The sequence below is a fragment of the Papaver somniferum genome, unplaced genomic scaffold (assembly GCF_003573695.1).
Source record: "Papaver somniferum cultivar HN1 unplaced genomic scaffold, ASM357369v1 unplaced-scaffold_21, whole genome shotgun sequence".
Lineage (NCBI taxonomy): Eukaryota > Viridiplantae > Streptophyta > Magnoliopsida > Ranunculales > Papaveraceae > Papaver > Papaver somniferum.
The window spans coordinates 14,055,071-14,074,013 of NW_020631041.1; the positions used below are offsets into that span (position 1 = coordinate 14,055,071).

Consider the following 18,943-nt stretch of genomic DNA (forward strand, 5'->3'; position numbering starts at 1 on the left):
GTTGAGTTATAATAAAACGGCTCTTAAAGCTTTCCTCCTCTGTCCTCATCAGTTCTGGTTTATGGAAATCTTCAACTCTTTAAATTAGATATTATTGGTGTTGTAATTGTTTTTAGCATGATTGTGTGTGGCCATCAATCCATCATTGTCATTTCCGCTGATCTTATATATATGCAATACAGAAAATGTGCAAATCAAAGCAACGTGTGATCTACCACAAGATTTTGTGAATCTACTATTTTCAAAGGAAATAAATTAGGCAATACCAATAGGTTCTAGAAATAAAATATTAGGATGAGTTTGGTCCAGTTGACTCAGTCAACTGTCTGTTTGGTCTTTTTTGGAAAAATAAATGATAGTTTGGTCCTAAAAATTATAGTTTGGTCCTAAGGTGACGTCATGGATGATGTAAATGTCATATGTGGTGACAGAAATATCTTTTTGGGACCACATATATAGAAAAAAATCCTTGAAAATATCTTATTTTTATTTTTACTTTCTCTCTCTTCCTGTTTTTCAGATCTAGAATCTCTTTGCTTTAGAATTTTCTTTTCCCTGCTGTTGTTGAAGATGAACCTTGCTTTTCTTGATCTGCTACTGCGGTTGAAGATAATGAATCTTTATAAAAACGACGATGAACTCGTGATGTTTTCTTTTTTGCTGTTTTGAAGATGAACTCGTGGTGATGTTTGAAGACGAACTCGTGATGTTGAAGACGACAGAGTTTTTAGGGTTTGTTTAGTGTTGCTGCTATTGAAGACGACGAAGATGATGAAGATGATGTGAAGAAGTTCATTTCTGGAATGAACTCTTTTTTTTTTAGGTTTTTATATGGAGTTCATTTCTGGAATGAACTCTGGTTTTTTAGGTTTTTATATGGAGTTCATTTCTAGAATGAACTCTGTTTTCTTAGGTTTTTATATGGAGTTCATTTCTAGAATGAACTCTGTTTTTTTAGTTTTTTATATGAAGTTTATTTCTGGAATGAACTCTTTTTTTTTTAGGCTTTTATATGGAGTTCATTTTCTGGAATGAACTCTGATTTTTTTAGGTTTTTATATGGAGTTCATTTTGTGGAACGAACTCTAGTTTTTTTAGGTGATTTCTGAAAAAATAAATAGAAATTAATAAGATTTCATTTTGAAGAATAAACTGCTACAAAAAATAAGTAGAAATTAACACGGAAGGGTACTTTTGTCCATTTAATATTTTTAAATAATTATGGACCAAACAGTAAAGGCGTTTTCTCAAAATGACCAAACTGACATGGGCTCACCTAAAAAGGGACCGAACAATATTTTTCCCATTTTTAAAAGTAGTTGAAAGACCCAGCCTTACAGTGAAATCAACCCAAAGTAGCAAGTGCCTTACAGTGCAACGGCTATTGCCAGTGAAAACAGCAATCACATACAGAAAAGTAAGCAAGCTCAGCTAATATGATGTACATACTTTTATGTATGCGAAAAAGTAAACCGTATGTATGATTAAAAGTAAACGGCACACTTGACGTTAAACCACATACACACTGCACACATGTGCCAAAACTGCTTAATTATCATACACCGCAACCTTCTTAACCTTCACCGCATCAGCTCAGCTGAGTATTATGCACCATAACTAAAAAGCTAATGTACACTGTGGGTGACTTGAGTCTTGACGACCTAATTAGCTGTAATTTTAACGCGAAAACCTTCCCCCGGTGGTGTATCTCCTTCTACTTTCGTCAAACTGAAAAAAAAAAAAAAACAAATCCGCAAAAACACAGACATCAACGCCTTGGTGAACTCAGCTCCCACACAACTCCTCATCCCACCACCAAATGGCACAAAATCTTTTGCTGATACATTTGGTCCAATATTCTTGAAATGGACCAAAAAAATAAAATAAATTAGTATCAACAAACAACAAAAATCTAATACAAACATTAACATACAGCAACTTACATTCCATCTCCATGGATTAAAGATATGAGGTTCATCAAACTTTTTTGGGTTCATGTGAATAGCTGTGGCAACAACCATAAGTGTCCATCCTTTTGGGATTACATATCCTGCAAAGGATAATATTACAATGAATGGACTATCATTTTAGAGCTCATCAATTAATTGAGATTTTCTTTAGTTATAAATTAGTATCAATGTACCGTTAATATGGATATCTTTGATCACCCTCCGTAGAATTCCTGGGGCTATGTTGGCCATCCTAAATGTTTCATTGAGTACCTGCCAAAATTATACTCAAAGGATTGTTACAACTTTCCTTAGCCGGATATTAAAGTTGTGCCTCATTTCTAAATTTTTACCTTTGTTACGGTGGCAGAGCAAAGATTAAAGCTAAGAGATGGCAAGAAATAAAAAAAATCCTACTGTAAAGAGGGCAAACAGTAAATGATAGCATAAAGTTAGTCATCTATCGTTATGAGAGCTGGTTTCAACTTGCCCATATTTGGCACCGCTTATGCTTTGTTACGTACTCTTGTATTTAGATTGCATACCTGAGAAGTAAAAGTCATTGATTTATAATCATTCCATGTGAGTGAAGCATCCACAATTTCCTTTCTTCTACAAATTGCTTCATTCTCTTCCTACAAAAAAAAGAAAAAAAAAAGGGGAAATTGTTGAATACATCTATTTTTTCAAGCGTGAATTCAGTGGCAGACCTAACTTTGCATAATGGATGGCCGGTTAGAAAGAATGTATAGCAGTACTGACCTTTACTTTCTTGATCACTAAAGGATTATCTGTCATTAACGCAGAAATAGATACGAAACTGGCAAGTTGCAGCGCAAACATAATTTTAACCACAAATTCCTCCGTCAAGAACTCCTCATTTTTCATGTCATCTATGAGTTGATCAAGAAAATCGCCCCGGCGCTTCTCTGGCGAATTGGTTCTCTCGTCAAAAATATCCTTCATAAGCTTTACGGCTTCTTTTTGGTTCTATAAATGAACCATGCACAGTTACAAATATTAAAAATCATCAGTTTAAGCTAGGTAGTGTAATGTTGAAGAGATTATTCATTACCTTCATACATCGGTAGAAAGCAGTTCCCGGAATGTTTAGGGGAAAGGTCATAAGACCTGAAAAGAAGTCGACGAACATCTTACTTAAGAACTTGGATGATTTGGAAGAATCATAACCATATAACTCCATTGAAGTCAATTCGAATATCATCTGCACCAAATATTATAGTAAAACCGTTTACTGAGTGCAAACGAAATAGGTAGTAGCAACAATATATAACATAGACGTGTTCTTACAGTTGCAATGGATGTTTTGAGCTCAATGGATGGTTGAGTAGACCAAGACTGTAGGCCTTGGTTTGCCATGACTTCAATTTTTGCGAGAAGCTGATTTTTCAAAGCTTCTGTACCGAGGTAATCTAGAATTATGTTTCTTATGTACTTGTGAATGTAACTACTCGTTGTTATTGCATTAACAGTTCCCCCTAAAATGGTAGTGAATGAATCCATGTACCACAACTCTACTAACTTCCTTTCTTGTTGCAAGATGAAGTAGTTGAATTCCGGGTCAGTCGATATTACCACTGGATGACCAGCCAAGCTGGTCCGAAACAACGTTCCGTATCTGGTGAAAAATGATCGACCATTAGTTGTTGATCGTTAGAAATTTACATCAACTCCTGGAAGAAGAATACAAAAATACAATTCCCGTTATAATTACCTAGCAATTCTCTTCTTGACGAAGCGTGGCATATTTAACGAGTTGCCGGGGATGAATAGTTGAATGGTCTCTCCGATGAGAGGGTAATCCCATAGAACCTGGTGGTAATTTTCCATTACATTTTGGGTTACTCCATCTATACAAATAATGTGTTAATATGACTATGCACAAAGCCATAAAGCATGCACCAAAATAGTATATATGATCCATGATTTGCTGATTTACGACTCTAGCTAGCTAGCTATATCTGGACAGTACTTGCATCTTCTCCTCTATGCAAGGCCGGTCTCTTGTATATACTAAGAACATAGTGGTACCTCTTTGATATCATCCATACATTGATTACTCTCGTCTTTTGTTTAATGCATTCCAATAATGTTGTGCATACCAATAGAATTTTAATTCATGGCATGGGTCACTTCAATTCCTTCCTTGGGACAAATGTCCAACCCACTTAAACTCAAGACCCAGTAGGTACCAAGTAGTACTGTGGCATTCATCACATATTTATTAAAAATTTATTGGCACTGTCAATGGTCTTATATATCTATATAAAGTGCAGAAAACGTGCAAATCTATGCTAGGTGTAATCTACCACGTATAACCTGCTGATTGTTTTTTCTTTCAGAAATGATACACGTACCGAAGCAGTGTACCGTGATCAGATCCAAGGGCCATTAGGGTAGTCCTGGGGGAGATTCGCAGGGGTGGGGTTAAGGGTGAGGTCCACCACTTTTTTTCTCACACCAAACATCACGGTGCACTGCTTGGGTACACTAAACATTTCTGTTTTTCTTTTTCTTTGGAGATTTGCAGGGATGGGGTTAAGGGTGAGGTCCACCACTTTTTTTCTCACACCAAACATCACGGTGCACTGCTTCGGTACACCAAACATTTCTGTTCTTCTTTTTCTTCTTTTGCTGGCTGGCCAATGAACTCAAAATATCGATGTACTGGCAAAACAAAGTGTTTATTCATTTTTTATACACGGTCAGGTCAGACTCAGTACATGGTGTGCAACAGTGAGCTTCAATTTTCTAACCTCTACAACACATTCATTCAACAAGAGATTGCTACAAAAAATTTGAAAAGGCAATGAAACCTTTTTCTTTACAGATGTTGCAGTAAGTTTGAGATCAGGTTCCAGCCCATCCATGGCTTCTTATCAGAAGGTAAAGCAAAGTTGAGCTCAAACATCTCCTTTGTAATCTGCTCTCCAGATTCACAAAATCCAACTAGTTTCGCGACAACTTCAGCACTATCTTTGATGTGTTGCATGTTATGTGGGTCTGTCCACAGCTTATTGACTAGCTGCAGCCTCCTCTGTTTCCCACCTGCTGAGACATCCCATTTTATGTAGAGCATTTCGAGTTCCTGTGCTGTTAGTCTCGATGTCGCCCTCTTAGCTAGTTGTTCTCTCTCTTGCTTAAGTGCTCTGATACTGCAAACCGGAGAAAAAAAGGGTGAAAAGGGTATACCAACAAGGTTTCAGAGTAATTTCTAGTAGCTATTACACGAATCCACAGAGTTGGTTCAGTGCTTAGTGATGCATTTAAGACGTTGAAACAAGTTCAAGTTTGAATATTAGCTTTAATCTAAGAAACATGAAGAGACGAAAAATATACCTTGAGGACACAGAGCTGGCTGGTTCGTCCCCTAAAAGAGCCGGGCTAGCATTGCCTACCTCTGCCAACTTCTGCTCCAACCATGTCAATCTTCGAAGCTCAACTTCCATATACATTTGATCATCTGGGTCACCTCTAAATAGCAAGTAAAATTGTGTACGATGCACTATTGACACATGGCAGAGGTGCCATAACATGATAATTTGTTCCCTTTGTTCCTCAAAAATAAGCCTCCATGACATTGGAGACTGAGCTGATAGACCTGACTCCGAAGCTGAAGTCTCATTTTCTTCAAGCTCCAATACCTGATATCAGCATAAGGAATGGGAATCAGTTATTGTAGATGTAAAGAAAGAGTATCACAATTATATGTAACCAAATAACGGGAATTGGTCTCTAACCTGGCAGACAAGAAGTTGCTTCTGGTACTGAAGCTTTGCAACCCTTTCTTTCAGTTCAGTAACATAAGTTCTGATGCTTCTTATGTTTTCTTCGGCTGCATTCTTGAACATCTCCTGCATTCTTTTTACATTTACGGAATTTTTGCGCCGTGAGCCTGGTGTACTTTCCCTCGATGAGTTACCCCTACAGTCTTCTTTCTTCCGTGTAGCTTTACAAGGTTCTATCGGTGTATGTGCACGGTGAACTACATCCACAGTCTGAGGAGATTTATTTTCCTGCTCAGACTCCCTTACATCACAATAAGAGGACAAGGGTGAGCATGGTGAGCGTAACATATGTGACCTATTGGTGCTGTTCCTTAAAGGAGACGGACCCAATTTGTCCTTGCATGGAAGAGACAACATCAACTTGTCTATAGAATTTTGCGCATTCTCAAGTTGCTTTTCTAAAGTAGCAATAGTGACTCCCTCTGAGTTCAACCGAGATATTTCTTCCTTCAGGCTGGTTTTCCCTCCCACTTTGATGTCCTCTGATATTGAGCTAGCAAAATTCATCTCCTTAATCTCTGAAAGAAGTTTCGCAATGGTTTCTGCAGCATCCTGGCTACCCAATTTTTGAGATGAGACCTCCTTGTGCAGAACCTCTAGAGCTCGATTTGCTTCTTCACCAAGCTGTTTCTGTCGCTTCTCAAGTTTTCTTATTTCATGCACAAGCATGGAAGGATCTGCAGTTGACCGCCTCATCATTGTATTCCTTCCCAGTTTGCTTCTCTTTCCACTCAATGAAATATGATCATCAGATATTGACTCATCTTCAGTGGGAAATGCAAGACTCCTGACTACGTGACGAGGAGAACCCTGAAGTACAAGAACCGAAGTTCATCAAAAAGACAGAAATAAATGAATGAATATAAAAAGAGAACACAAGTTAAAGTCACCCACATACCCTTTTATTTTTCTGCATTTTCCTTTCTAATTCAAGTTCTGACTGTGCTTGATCTCTCTCACGCTTCAGTTCTTCCATTTCTATCATCATCTGTACATGGAAGAGACGCGATGTTAAAAGTTACGGCACTAGGTGCAATATTGTAAAAATCTCAACTTATTGGCCTTCAGCTTGGTGTGATATTGCAACTGAATGATTGAGTACTACACCTTTTGGATTTTCATCTCCCTGTCTACCAATAAGGACTTTAAAGATGAAGAAGGAGGTTCTGGAGAATGCAGTTCTGCTTCAAGCAAAGCAACTTTATTCTGCAAATTCTTCAATAGTTGCTTCTCCGAAACAACCTGATACAAAGGAAACGAAATGTGATGAAAAAAACACATGTGATGTTTCTATCACCCGAAAACTTAACCAAGCATGATTCAGTTTCTCTTTAGCAGAGGTTCAGGTGACGGAGACAGATAATTCATGTAGCAGGGTTTAAATTCAGTTTCTAAAGACGTTTATGGGACAGGGTTTAAATTTGCTAATGTCATAAAATTCAGTTTCTTTTTCATTAGCAGAATACATACCATATTCACTTGAGCAGTATTTTTGACTTCCTTTGCACTACTAGCAAATGAGAGAGTGTTTCGTGATTGCTCCAGATGACTCAAGGCAGGACTCATGGTACATATAATGGCAGTTCGAGAATTGCCCCCAAGTGAAGGTTGCAATATTCGGGTAAGCTTTGAATCTCGGTACGGTATATGACCCATCCTTCCTCCAGCACTGTATAACCAGACAAAAACTAAGTGTTAGTGTATGTCAGAACAAAAACACATTTAGAGGACTTCTACTTGTTCCCATTTAACTATCAACCTGAGTTTTCTTATCACTGTCATTAGAGTAAGAAGGCTGCGGTTGATATGAGACCCTTCTTTCAGTCTCGTCCCATCAGTTTTTGTTTGAGCTGCACGCTCACTTCCTGCAAGGTCCACAAGATTCTGCAAACATAGCCAGCAACCCAATAAGCAAATTTAGCATTAGTAAACTCCAATTTGCACATCCAAAGAAGGGAAAAGAAGTGTAACATACCAGACTTGCTACGAATGACTTTACACTGGTTGAGTTTTGGTGGAGACAACTCTCTATGGTCTGAAAGCAAAAGGTTTTAACGCTTTGTTAGTTTTTTACTTTGATCCTTTCAGTAAGGTTTTATTAGCCTCATCAGAATCACTTAAAAGTTAAAATACAAAATTCGTGATGACTAACATAAAAAAGACATGCGCTTCCTCTCATTCACTAATGATATTGCAGGGAACAGACATGACAAACTCAACCAATATTCAAACTTACGACATCCACTAAAATCAATGAATTGAAGTATCAGACTCACCAGCCTTATAATCTGATGTGACCTTGAGCTTGTGTCATTTAAGGCAGTTTCTCCTACTTGTCTTTGAGCTGCAAATACAAATCGTGGTATATATTGTGACTTTCAATTGCCAAATATAAAGTAAAACCCTTGACAAGTAAAGCAGAGGAACATGCATACCTTCACAAATGTTTATTAAACTCCTCAGATGATTACTGTCCTTCGCTACTTCTTCCACCAGCTTTTCAACAATTGTCCCTTTCTACAATCAGATAAAAGGATACAGAACAAATCCAATACGTCATAAAGATTTAAAGAAAAAAAAGAACCAAATGGGATCTTAAACTTCGTAAAATGCTGGCAAGCACATACCTCTGGATCGTCCAGAAGGCGAAGGGGGCCAGAGTCTCGATTCAACAAGTCCATGACTGTCTCGTTATAGATCTCCATGCCAGAAATCTTTAGTACAAAATCTCTTTCTGGAGACTGCACACATCACATATATATGATGAAATCTTCAGATACAAAATTCATAAACAAAATCCGAAGATAATTGGTCAAATACCAACTGCTTAAAGAATATATCAGAATGCTTCTTCCAATGAAACAAAATGAATCAACTTACGTTTCTAATGTGATCGTCTATGTCCTTGACGGCACTTTCAGTAATCCCCTTCATGGTAAATGTCTTACCACTACTGGTTTGCCCATATGCAAATATCGTTGCTGCAGAAAGAAACAGATTGACAGTTATGGTATCCATACAAGTGCTACAATCAAAATAGTGAATCCCTAAACACATAAGGACAATTCTTAGTATAAAAGAACATCTCTCACCATTAACTCCAGTAAGAGGAGATAATGCAACATCCTTAGCACCCTCCTCATAGACTCTCTGAGTTAAGCAACTCATATCAAATACACGATCTGACATTGGTACACATAAAAAACAAACCCCAAACCCAATATCAGCATTCTGAATTCAATACTTTCAAGCACAATATAACAAGAACTCTTTTAATTTACGTTTAGGAATTACCAAAGGTGTAAGGAACTGTAGAGCGCTCGTTGTTTAAATTCTTAGACAAAATTGTATGCTCATCGGTACACTCCCACGCAACTTGGTCATTTACTGCTAGTTCTCTTCTGCTCAAAGGTCTCACTCTTACTGTCACAAATATGTTCTCCTCTCGAACTTTTGGTGCTCCTCCTGGAGTTCCTGGGGTCCTCGCAGGGGTTCGTACTCCCTTTGATGCCGATTTCAGAGGTGTTCTAATCATTGTCTATCTACAACAACAACAACCTGCAATCAGAAAATTGTGACATTAGGTTGAAATCCAAAAGATTACCATATTGACAAAAAAAGGTTTATAACATTTAGCAGAAAAGAACCATCAATTGTTACATTCTGGGATTAATTAAAATGAAAACCCTAAAAGATTCATAGATTTCGATCAAGAACATCACCAACATGCCACCACCACACATGCTACCCAAAATTACCACCATACTAAGCACCGCCATCATCCACCACCACCCACAGCTACCACCACACACAACTACCACCAGTACTATCCGTCACCACCAATAAAAAAACCATAAAGAAAAGCCCTAATTTTCTTACTTTTTATAAAAATCACCTGAAATCTAATTTCATATATGGAAACAACAAAAATCACCTGAAATCTACGCAAAGAACAAAAACCTTCGATTTCTGATCCAAAACAACAAAAAAAATCACAGAATCAAGATTTCCTGAACCCTAATTTCTAACCACGTCTGAAACCAACAAAACAAAAACACCTGAATCCAACAATTTCATACAAAGAAGGAATCGAAAGAGAACGATTATTACTTACCGGTGATTAAGATTCTGAAATTGTCTTCTTTCTTTTATATCAAAATTAAAAACGCAAATTTTGTATTACAACTTCAACAAGAAAAATTAGGGGTTTTTGTACATGAACTCAGTTCTAGTGATGAAGGACGCAAATTTGGTAGAGATTGGAGTGTTTACACAGAGAGAAACGATTCTTTTTGTTTTCTGGGGTTTGAATTTCTTCCTCTATGAAGTTCTCGAAGTTAAATGTAACGGCTATTTCTTCTTCCGTTTTTTTTATTTAATTTCAATTATTACGTCTCCTTTTTCCGTTTTATAGAAGTCGGGTTATTGGGCTTCCTGGGAGTTGAGAGTCCTACAAGGCTACAACGTGTAGGGGTGAGCATTACGCCCGTAATCCGCGGATTTAAATCCAACTGTTTGCTAATGGGTTGTGGATGCATGCCCAAACTGTTTGCTAATGGGTTGGATGAGGATGAAATTTTTAAAATCCAACGGATTATGGATCGGGTCCGGATGCAATCTTGAAAATCCGTTGAACATCCATATCCGTTAAATTAAGGGAATTTATATAGTTCTAGAAAATATTGTGGATCATTTAAGAATTATTAAGGGGTTTGCTTGGGTGTTGTACATGGCATTTTTATATTTTTTATACATATATAGAATATGTAGGTTTTATAAGGAGTCAGTTGTGTTGGCTTTATTTTCTTTATTATAAATTTTAACTAAAACAAATCCATTGGATTATCCGTATCCAATCTGTCCATCCATGCATCCATTGAATGCAAATCCGTTGGATGTTGGAATGGATGTGGATGTCAAATTTGAAATCCGTAATTATTGGATTGGAAGTGGATGAGGTGAAAACCGGTCCATACCAGCCCATGCTCACCCCTAACAACGTGGGTGGATGGACAATTTTTGTTTTTTTTTTCCTTCTATTTTTAATTTATTTATTGAAACATCACCTCAGATGGCTTTTATTAGAATACAATTATAAAGAGTTAGAGTTAGTTGGCAGTCGAGCAACAAGCTGGGCCAACACCCTTTTGAATAGCCACACCTACTTTATAAAAAGAAAACTACCTAAATCTTTATTAGCATTATTGTTAGCCAAACAATTTTTCAACCTCTTCAAAAAGACAATAATGTCTTCACTGAGCTTTCCCGAGATTGAGAATGCCAAAATACCAAAACCATAACTATGTGTTGAGCATTTTTCTAAGTATTTGTTGTGTTTGTGGAGAATAGCATTGGAGATGGCTTTCCCAGGTCTAAAAGCACGAATGTCGCTGTCGGTGAAAGGTGAAACACCAGTCACATTGAAACAAAAATACGGGCCCACCCCCTTAGCGGACCTAGCAAGATGGACTAGCCTCACTGCTAATCAAACCTCCACCTCAACAACAAGACTCAATCTCATCTCTATCCATAGAGGAAATTGGTGAAAATGGGGGATCCAAGTGACTCCATGCAACTTTTAGCTCCTCTGTTTCGAAGGATATCCTTGGTCAAACAACATCTAAGCAGGTTTGGGATTATCGTGCTAAAAGTTTTTCTAATCTATTTACTGGTAGAAAATCTATGCTGCGTAATAAATTGCTTAACATGAAAAGGGGGTATGATTCTGTTAATCTATAATACAAAACAGAATGGGTTTTTAATCTTGGACGGACGGATAACATTTTGAGAGACAAACGTTGCATCCAACAATCCCAATCTCATCTCAGTAAAAGACATTCGACGGATATGAAAGTTGTAAGATATTTTGTTACAAATTTTAATTGATTGGTTCCCTCATAATTAAAGTCATAAACTTCATATTAGAATGTACATTGATTACATTTCTTCATTTAAATTAAATAAATGCAACGCGAATTTATTTTAAAAGTGGTCTTTATGTCTTCAACGGTTATAAACACAATACAATTTATTTTTTCACAAAAAATAGGCAAGCTTTGTCAATCAAGTAGAATTGAAAAAATAAAAATACTTTGGTAGGAATTTTTCTACTGATCGTGTTACACCCTCCCTCATTTTGTATTTTTGTAGGAAGAAACCAGAGGTGGATCAAAGAGTTATTTTACAAGATAAAATTAATAACACGTAAGAATTTTTATCAAATAAACTACATAACAACTATTTACATTTTCTAATTAGTAAAATGAATTGGTATTAATTAAAATGCAAAAGATTGTTAAATGGATTCGTGGGTAAGACTCTATCCACCCACGAATCCCCTGTCAGTGGGTTTTATTTTGTGTGAAAACTCACACCCCTGCAATAGAATGTCGAACTGGTATTACAATAGCCAATACAACGAATATCAAACTGAGTTTCAAAATGTACGTTACTACTTTGACCATAGTGTGAATAATGGTTGGGAACATCAGCCTTTTGAAGGTTATGGTCCATACATGGTGAGCCCAATTACTATCCACACGCCAAACGGTCATACGAGCAAAATTCCTCTATACTAGAGTCAACACGTAAGTTAGCTGAGTCGACACGTAAGTTAGCAGAAATAAATAACTTAGTTATGGGCGAAAGCAATGCAACGAGTGAACTTTCTTCCCTAGATTCAATCAGGAAGTCATGTGAGTCGACTCAAAATATTTTGTTAGAGGCCCAGAACATAACTTCTCTTAATTTCCAATATAGTGTTTCCAATAGTACCTTTGAAAATGAAGATAGTTATTCACATAATCAAGATGACGAGGATAAAATTGGTAATACTACTTGTTTAGATGAGGTTCAACCATTTTCATGTTATTACAATGATGATTATGATGAGGATAGTGTTGACGAAGAATTTGAAATAAGTAGGCATAATGATCAGGAATTTGTTACTCCAATTGAGCTTAATAATTATAATGTTTCTAGTTCAAATCCAAATAATTAATAATTATTCACCTATTCAAAAGGACGGGGATTTGACTAGAGATACCCCCGTTTTAGACGATGTAGTATTTCCTTTTGATTACGAAGCTAATAATGGTTTAGAGGAACGAGTTTTTCTGAGAATATTGTTTTAGAGTCTAGCGATTTAGAAACATTAGTCTTAGACAAAGAAAGTGAACTCGTAGAGATGAGTGAGGATGAACCATACTTAGAAGAATCAATTGACCATTTTCAGGAATCTAATGACCTTGAAATTAGGGAAGTTGTGACTAGTCTTTCTAGAGACACTGAAAACTCTAAGTTTGGGGGTAATTATCATTCTCCATGTGCTTTAACTATTAGAAAGGTCCCTCACTTGGGACATGACATATGTGCCTCAACCATTTTACAATATTATCTACATACACGTTTTCCTGAACCTAGTGATGTCCATAAGGAGGTTCAGTTGTTAGAAACACATCCTCTGGTTGATGTGGTTTACCCAGGCTATGATATCCAGATTGACTTTGTTTTCCCACCAAATATTTTTCGACCAATTGTGGGAACGTATAAGTTTCATATGTGTCAATTATTAAGTTTTGAGACTAAACCTAATTACTTTAGGAGATTAGGTCCGACACATTTGTTTAAGGAAGACCACCACTCTCATTGTAGTCAGCTGTGTGAGTCAAAACTGATTGACTTTAAGGATCCACAATTATTCAGGTTATTATTATGTGCTTCTAAGTTTTTACTTGAGTTTTTCCAGACTCTAATACCTGAACCGGACTTTAGCTTTGAGGAATTCCAGCGCATGAAAATATTTTATCTAGACCCTTTCATAAAGTCTGAACCTGAACCACAGATAGATGTAGTTGTCTTAAATAGGAAAATAGACAAGGGTGCGCTTTATTTGTTAATTTTCTTGGCATGTTGCAGATTACTTTTACTTGTGATAGCTCTATTTGGTTTTGATGACCCACAGATATTTCGGCTATTACTTTATGATACGAGGTGATTAATCCTTTCTTATGTATGGCTGAAGACGTTAAACTTAGTACTTCTTGGGAGGTAACCCAATCTCATGCAACACGGTAATATCTTTCCTTATCTCTTTTTCTTCAAATGGTAACAGTTTCTCCTTGTTCATGCTTTTAATTTTATCTTTAGAACATTGAGGACAATGTTAGATTTAAGTTTGGGGGTATGGGAGAAACTTTTTAGTTGCAATAAATAAACTCCAGAGCCTAGAAATTTATGCCTATTAAGGATTGCACTAACCAATCTAAGTGGATGGAAGCATTTTGGTTGTAGGAGTTGAGGAACCAATCTGATTAGATGGAAACATCTAAAGAGTCTATTCATAAAAGCACAGAGCTCGGGTGTTAGAAATAACATGGTAGTTTCGTCATATCTCGTTGAGTCCTTTTCACTTCTGTTTTTAGTTTTCTTTTTAAATATGTTTCTAAGTGATTTGGTGGGGCTCACGATTCAAGTTGTTACCAATGCTAGGGTGAATTAGAATGATTGAGATACCATGAAAAAAAAAGTTCAAAAAGAAAAAAAAGAGAGATGGAAAAAAAAAAGAAAAAAGAAATTGAGACCAGACCATTTGACCAAAAGGAATAAATTCAATAAAGTCGACCACTAGTACCCTTGTATATGCCAGTTGTGTTGACCTAGAGTTAGGTTATCGACCACTGGTTCCCTTGTATATGCCAGTGTGTTGATATTAGTCATACTTGTACCTCAATCCATTAGGATAGGTTCATTTTGGCAGTGGCCTTCAGACAGATATGAGAAACACCGTTCACCTTAGTCAACATCGAAAACCATCTATGTTTTTCTCTATATCCATCTTCTTGATCTATCCATGTGATAAGTTTGACTCCCGATAATGATTTCCATAGTGTGACTATCTGAGTAGAGCTCTGTCACTTTATATGAATTTTAGTATACTTGAATGCAAACTCGTGTACAACAATTGGAATTTCGCATCAGGGTATTTCCTCCTTTATTTAATAAGTATGCCAACCAAGGAGATTCTTTAGTGCCTTAGAGGTTTTGCGTAGATAGCTAGGGTCTAGAGTAAAGGTTTTGTGGGTATATCTCTGGTAAGCCCTCCCGAGACTATAAATCGGCCACTAGGGCCACCTAGGGGTTTAAAGGCTTGTTGCATACGCTAAATGCAACCGACGATTCGTGCGACAGTGAGTTAGGATTTTATTTTGTAGATTTGATTTGCTCGAGGACTAGCAAATAATAAGTTTGGGGGTATTTGATAGACACATTTATGTGTCTATTTTGATCTCAATTGTATATATTGTTAGTGCTCAATTTTGTACTTATTATGGTGTTTTATGTCTTTGTAGGTATATTTGTGAAATAAACATTTTTGGAGAAATCGGCTCGAAAAGTTGATAAAGGCGCCCCGGAGGACACCTACTATTCGGACTCTCAGTTTGGATAAGGGGTACTTCAATTACTAAGGGGCACCTCACTGCTATTTGTACCCCAGATATATTATTTACACCCCATGTCTATGTGCACCCCTACTCTGGTTGGGGGCATCCTATCTTCCTTGTTTGAAAATGAAGTTTTGGCGGGAGAATGAGTTACAACTGCGTAACTTTCTGGCAATAATTTGGGTGTGATTTTGTTGGAATTGTTCACATATATGGATCGTCATGGGCTTGGTGCAATAGAACAGGGATGGTAACGATTTATTTACATATAAAAAAAGGGAAATATATCGATTCGAGTGAAACAGGGAGATAGGCTTCTCGGATTTATATTTGGGAAGAACTGGAGAGATTTAATTGGATTTGTTGCCATGTACTGATTGATATGACCCTGTTTTATTTATAAGGGAAGTTTTACTGAAGCAGGGAAGGTGAAGATATTCACGGGATTGTTTGGATATTTTAGGAAGAGGTATACTCGGATATTTTCCGTAGTTTGATTGCTTCGGGGTACTGCTGTTGCAGCCGGTGGTGAGTCTGAGGAGGAGCAATAAGAGCTCGAGTCTGTGTGACAAAGTTTGGCAGTTGATTTTCGCGACAACAAAACAGGGCATAGGTTTATCGGGTTTGTTTGGGTTGAGCAAAAATAAAGGAAATTACGTGAGAATAAGATAAGATATCTTCCTCTCGAGATTGTAGTCTATCTATGGAGAGGATTGAACATGTCACACTCTGTTATTACGCGTTAAAAAGAGAAACGAAAAAGGAAAGAATCCTCGACTTCCGGTGAAAGGCATAGAGAGATTTGGAAGATGTTTTAGGGATATTTTGGATTGTTGTTGGATATAAATAGACTGTGCTAGAGTCCCATAGGGTGATCGGGAGTTGGGGGACCGAACGGAGGTGATTGGGTAGCTGCAGGTGAAGTTGCAGAGAAGCTTGTTGCTGTTCCAGGGAATAAGAAGAATGACAGTGCAAACCGTAGAAAAAGATAGTCGCAGAAACCGTTACCCAATCTTTCAAATCCAATACCTTTGTAACAATTTTGTAACAATTAAGTTTGAGTTCGCAACACTTCTGCTAGGGTTTCTCTGTAACAGTGGGATTTGTAACAATTATCTCTGTTACAAACTCGCTGCACTATATTATTTTTCAATAAAAACACCTTGTGGGCCATGTTTATATCTTTCGGGTGTGTTTTCGACATGAGGAGCTAAACCCCAACACTGGGATGACGGAGGAAGCCTTATTCACAATTGTTTGGTAACTATATTAGATTCTTTTTGACTTTTGCACTTGATTCAATTGATTTATGATTTTCACTAATTAGTTGTGATTTCGTTTGATGGTGTATGCTTAGACGTAAGAGATTTTGATATACCATGATTGTGATTTACATCTAATATTTTAGAAATCTACCTTGGCAAATAAATAGAGTCCATAAAAGAGCTAGAATTGTTATGAGTCATTATATGAACCAATTGAATGTGATTAATGGTGGAATCCGAAGTCTTAGAGTCTCTCGTTATCGTGACAATTCTGTGAATATACTTTATTTGTTTTTATTTTTAAGTCTGAAATTGAGTCTACACAAGTCCGAGATGAAAGAAATTTACTTATCATTTAAAACACTACATCAAATATCAAAACCAAACCCGATATAAGCTACTCCCTGAGTTATGGAAGTAATCGACTTCTCCGTAAACCAAATCAGCTAACTTTCATGTTTTAAAGCACACAACATATTCGTGTCTTAATCCAATGAATATCTCCCTGAAATTCGATTGAAATTCTGGTCCACAAAAACCGTAGCTTTCTCTCCTCTCCTGTTTTCTTTCACGCAACTTCCTTTCTCATCCAAACTCTTCCCAAATAGCAGAACATAATCCCAGCCGTTAATACACTCTCCCAAGTTTCACGTAATTTCCCAAGCCAACAAAATAAACCCGATATACTTTCACTTTCCCTGATTCGCCTAGATATGCATGGAAACTTGTTTTTCTGCGTATCTAAATCCTATACCATCCCTGTTTGACCAGAACAGGCCCAACCAACCCATATCAATAAATAAAACCCGATAAAATGTTGTCAAACTCGACCCAGGAAGTTATGCAGAAGTTCGCAGGTGGAAGACGTGTTTTCCCGCCAAAACTGTGATGAAAATGGGAAGCCCCCTAACCAGAATATGGTGCCATTATCCGTGGGGGTGTAAATAGCAAGTACGGGGTGCAAGTAGCGGTGAGGTGGCCTTATCAACTGAGATTCTGCACATTAGTTGTCCTTCGGGGTGCTTTTACCAACTTTTCGAGCCGATTTCTCCAAAAACGTTTATTGCCCAAAAATACCTACAAAGACATAAAATACCAAAATAAGTATAAAAATGGGTACTAATAATATATAGAATCGAGAAAAATCGGACACAAAAATGTGTCCATCAAATACCCCCAAACTTATTATTATCTAGTCCTCGAGCAAAAATAAAATAAAATCCTAACTCACTGTCGCAGGCATCGTCGATTGCATTTAGCGTATGCAACATGCATTTAAACCCCTAGGTGTCCCTAGTAGCCGAGTTATAGTCTCGGGAGGGCTTACAAGAGATATAACCACAAAACCTTTACACTCCAGACCCTAGCAATCTACGCAGAACCTTGGAAGGCACTAAAGAATCTCCTTGGTTGGCATATTTATTGACTACAGGAGGAAGTACCCTTATGCAAAATTCCAATTGTTGTACACGAGTTTCCACTCAAGCATACTAAAATTCATATATAAGTGACACAGCTCTACTCAGATAGTCGCACTATGGACATCAATATTCGGAGTCAACAAATCACATGGATAGATTAAGAGATCGATATAGAGAAAAACATAGATGGTTTTGATGTTCACTAGATTAACGGTGTTTCTCATATCTGTCTGAAGGAAACTGCCAAAATGAACCTATCCAAGTGGACTGAGATACTGTTCTGACTAATATCAACACAACTGGCATATATAAGGGAACCAGTAATCGATATTCCTAATTCTAGATCAACTCAGCTGGCATATACAAGGAACCAATGATCGATTTTATTGAACAATTTATTCCGTTTGGTATGATGGTCTGGCCTGAATTTCTCTTTTTCTTTTCAGAATAATTTTTTTTTTCTTTTTCTTTTTCTTCTTCACTTTTTTTTTTATTTTCATTTTTGGGTATCTCAATCACTTTATTTCACCCTAGCAGTAGTAACAACTTGATTCGTGAGCCCCACCTAATCACTTAGAGAAACATATTTTAAAAAGAAAACAAAATAAAAACAGAAGTGAAAAGGACTCAACGAGATATGGCGAAACTACCATGTTATTTTTAACACCTGAGCTCTGTGCTTTTATGAATATACTCTTTAGATGTTTCCATCTAATCAGATTGGTTCCTCAACTCCTACAACCAAGATGCTTCCATCCACTTAGATTGGTTAGTGCCATCCTTAATAAGCATAAATTTCTAGGCTCTAGAGTTTATTTATTGCAACTAAAAAGTTTCTCCCATACCCCCAAACTTAAATCTAATATTGTCCTCAATGTTCTAAAGATGAAATTAAAAGCATGAACAAGGAGAAACTGTTACCATTTAAAGCAAAAGAGATAAGGAAAGATATTACTGTGTCGCATCAATGTTGGGTTACCTCCCAAGAAGTGCTAAGTTTAAAGTCTTCAGCCAGACTAAGAAAGGATTAGTCATCTCATAGAATCATAAAGTAAT

General features: G+C 36.9%; 1 protein-coding gene and 1 pseudogene across 1 annotated transcript; both read right to left on the reverse strand.

Annotated features, from left to right (window-relative positions):
- Positions 1–1,272: 1,272 nt before the first annotated feature.
- LOC113339639 lies at positions 1,273–3,894 on the reverse strand (annotated as a pseudogene).
- Positions 3,895–4,635: 741 nt separating this feature from the next.
- LOC113340178 (kinesin-like protein NACK2) lies at positions 4,636–10,112 on the reverse strand. Its single transcript, XM_026585389.1, has 15 exons — positions 9,873–10,112; positions 9,053–9,316; positions 8,851–8,940; positions 8,639–8,739; positions 8,386–8,499; positions 8,194–8,275; positions 8,035–8,102; positions 7,734–7,793; positions 7,518–7,642; positions 7,229–7,427; positions 6,866–7,000; positions 6,657–6,746; positions 5,711–6,568; positions 5,310–5,614; positions 4,636–5,125 (listed from the first exon to the last, which is right to left on the reverse strand). The coding sequence occupies exons 2-15, from the start codon at positions 9,291–9,293 to the stop codon at positions 4,795–4,797; spliced, it is 2,799 nt and encodes a 932-aa protein (XP_026441174.1). The 5' UTR covers positions 9,294–9,316; positions 9,873–10,112; the 3' UTR covers positions 4,636–4,794.
- Between the last annotated feature and the right edge of the window lie 8,831 nt (positions 10,113–18,943).

Coding starts and splice junctions, on each gene's coding strand:
- LOC113340178 (XM_026585389.1), bottom strand. CDS start 9,293: ATGATTAGAACACCTCTGAAATCGGCATCAAAGGGAGTACGAACCCCT. Junction 6,747..6,865: donor GGGAGATGAAAATCCAAAAG/GTGTAGTACTCA, acceptor TTCCATGTACAG/ATGATGATAGAAATGGAAGA. Junction 6,569..6,656: donor AAATGCAGAAAAATAAAAGG/GTATGTGGGTGA, acceptor CTTGTACTTCAG/GGTTCTCCTCGTCACGTAGT.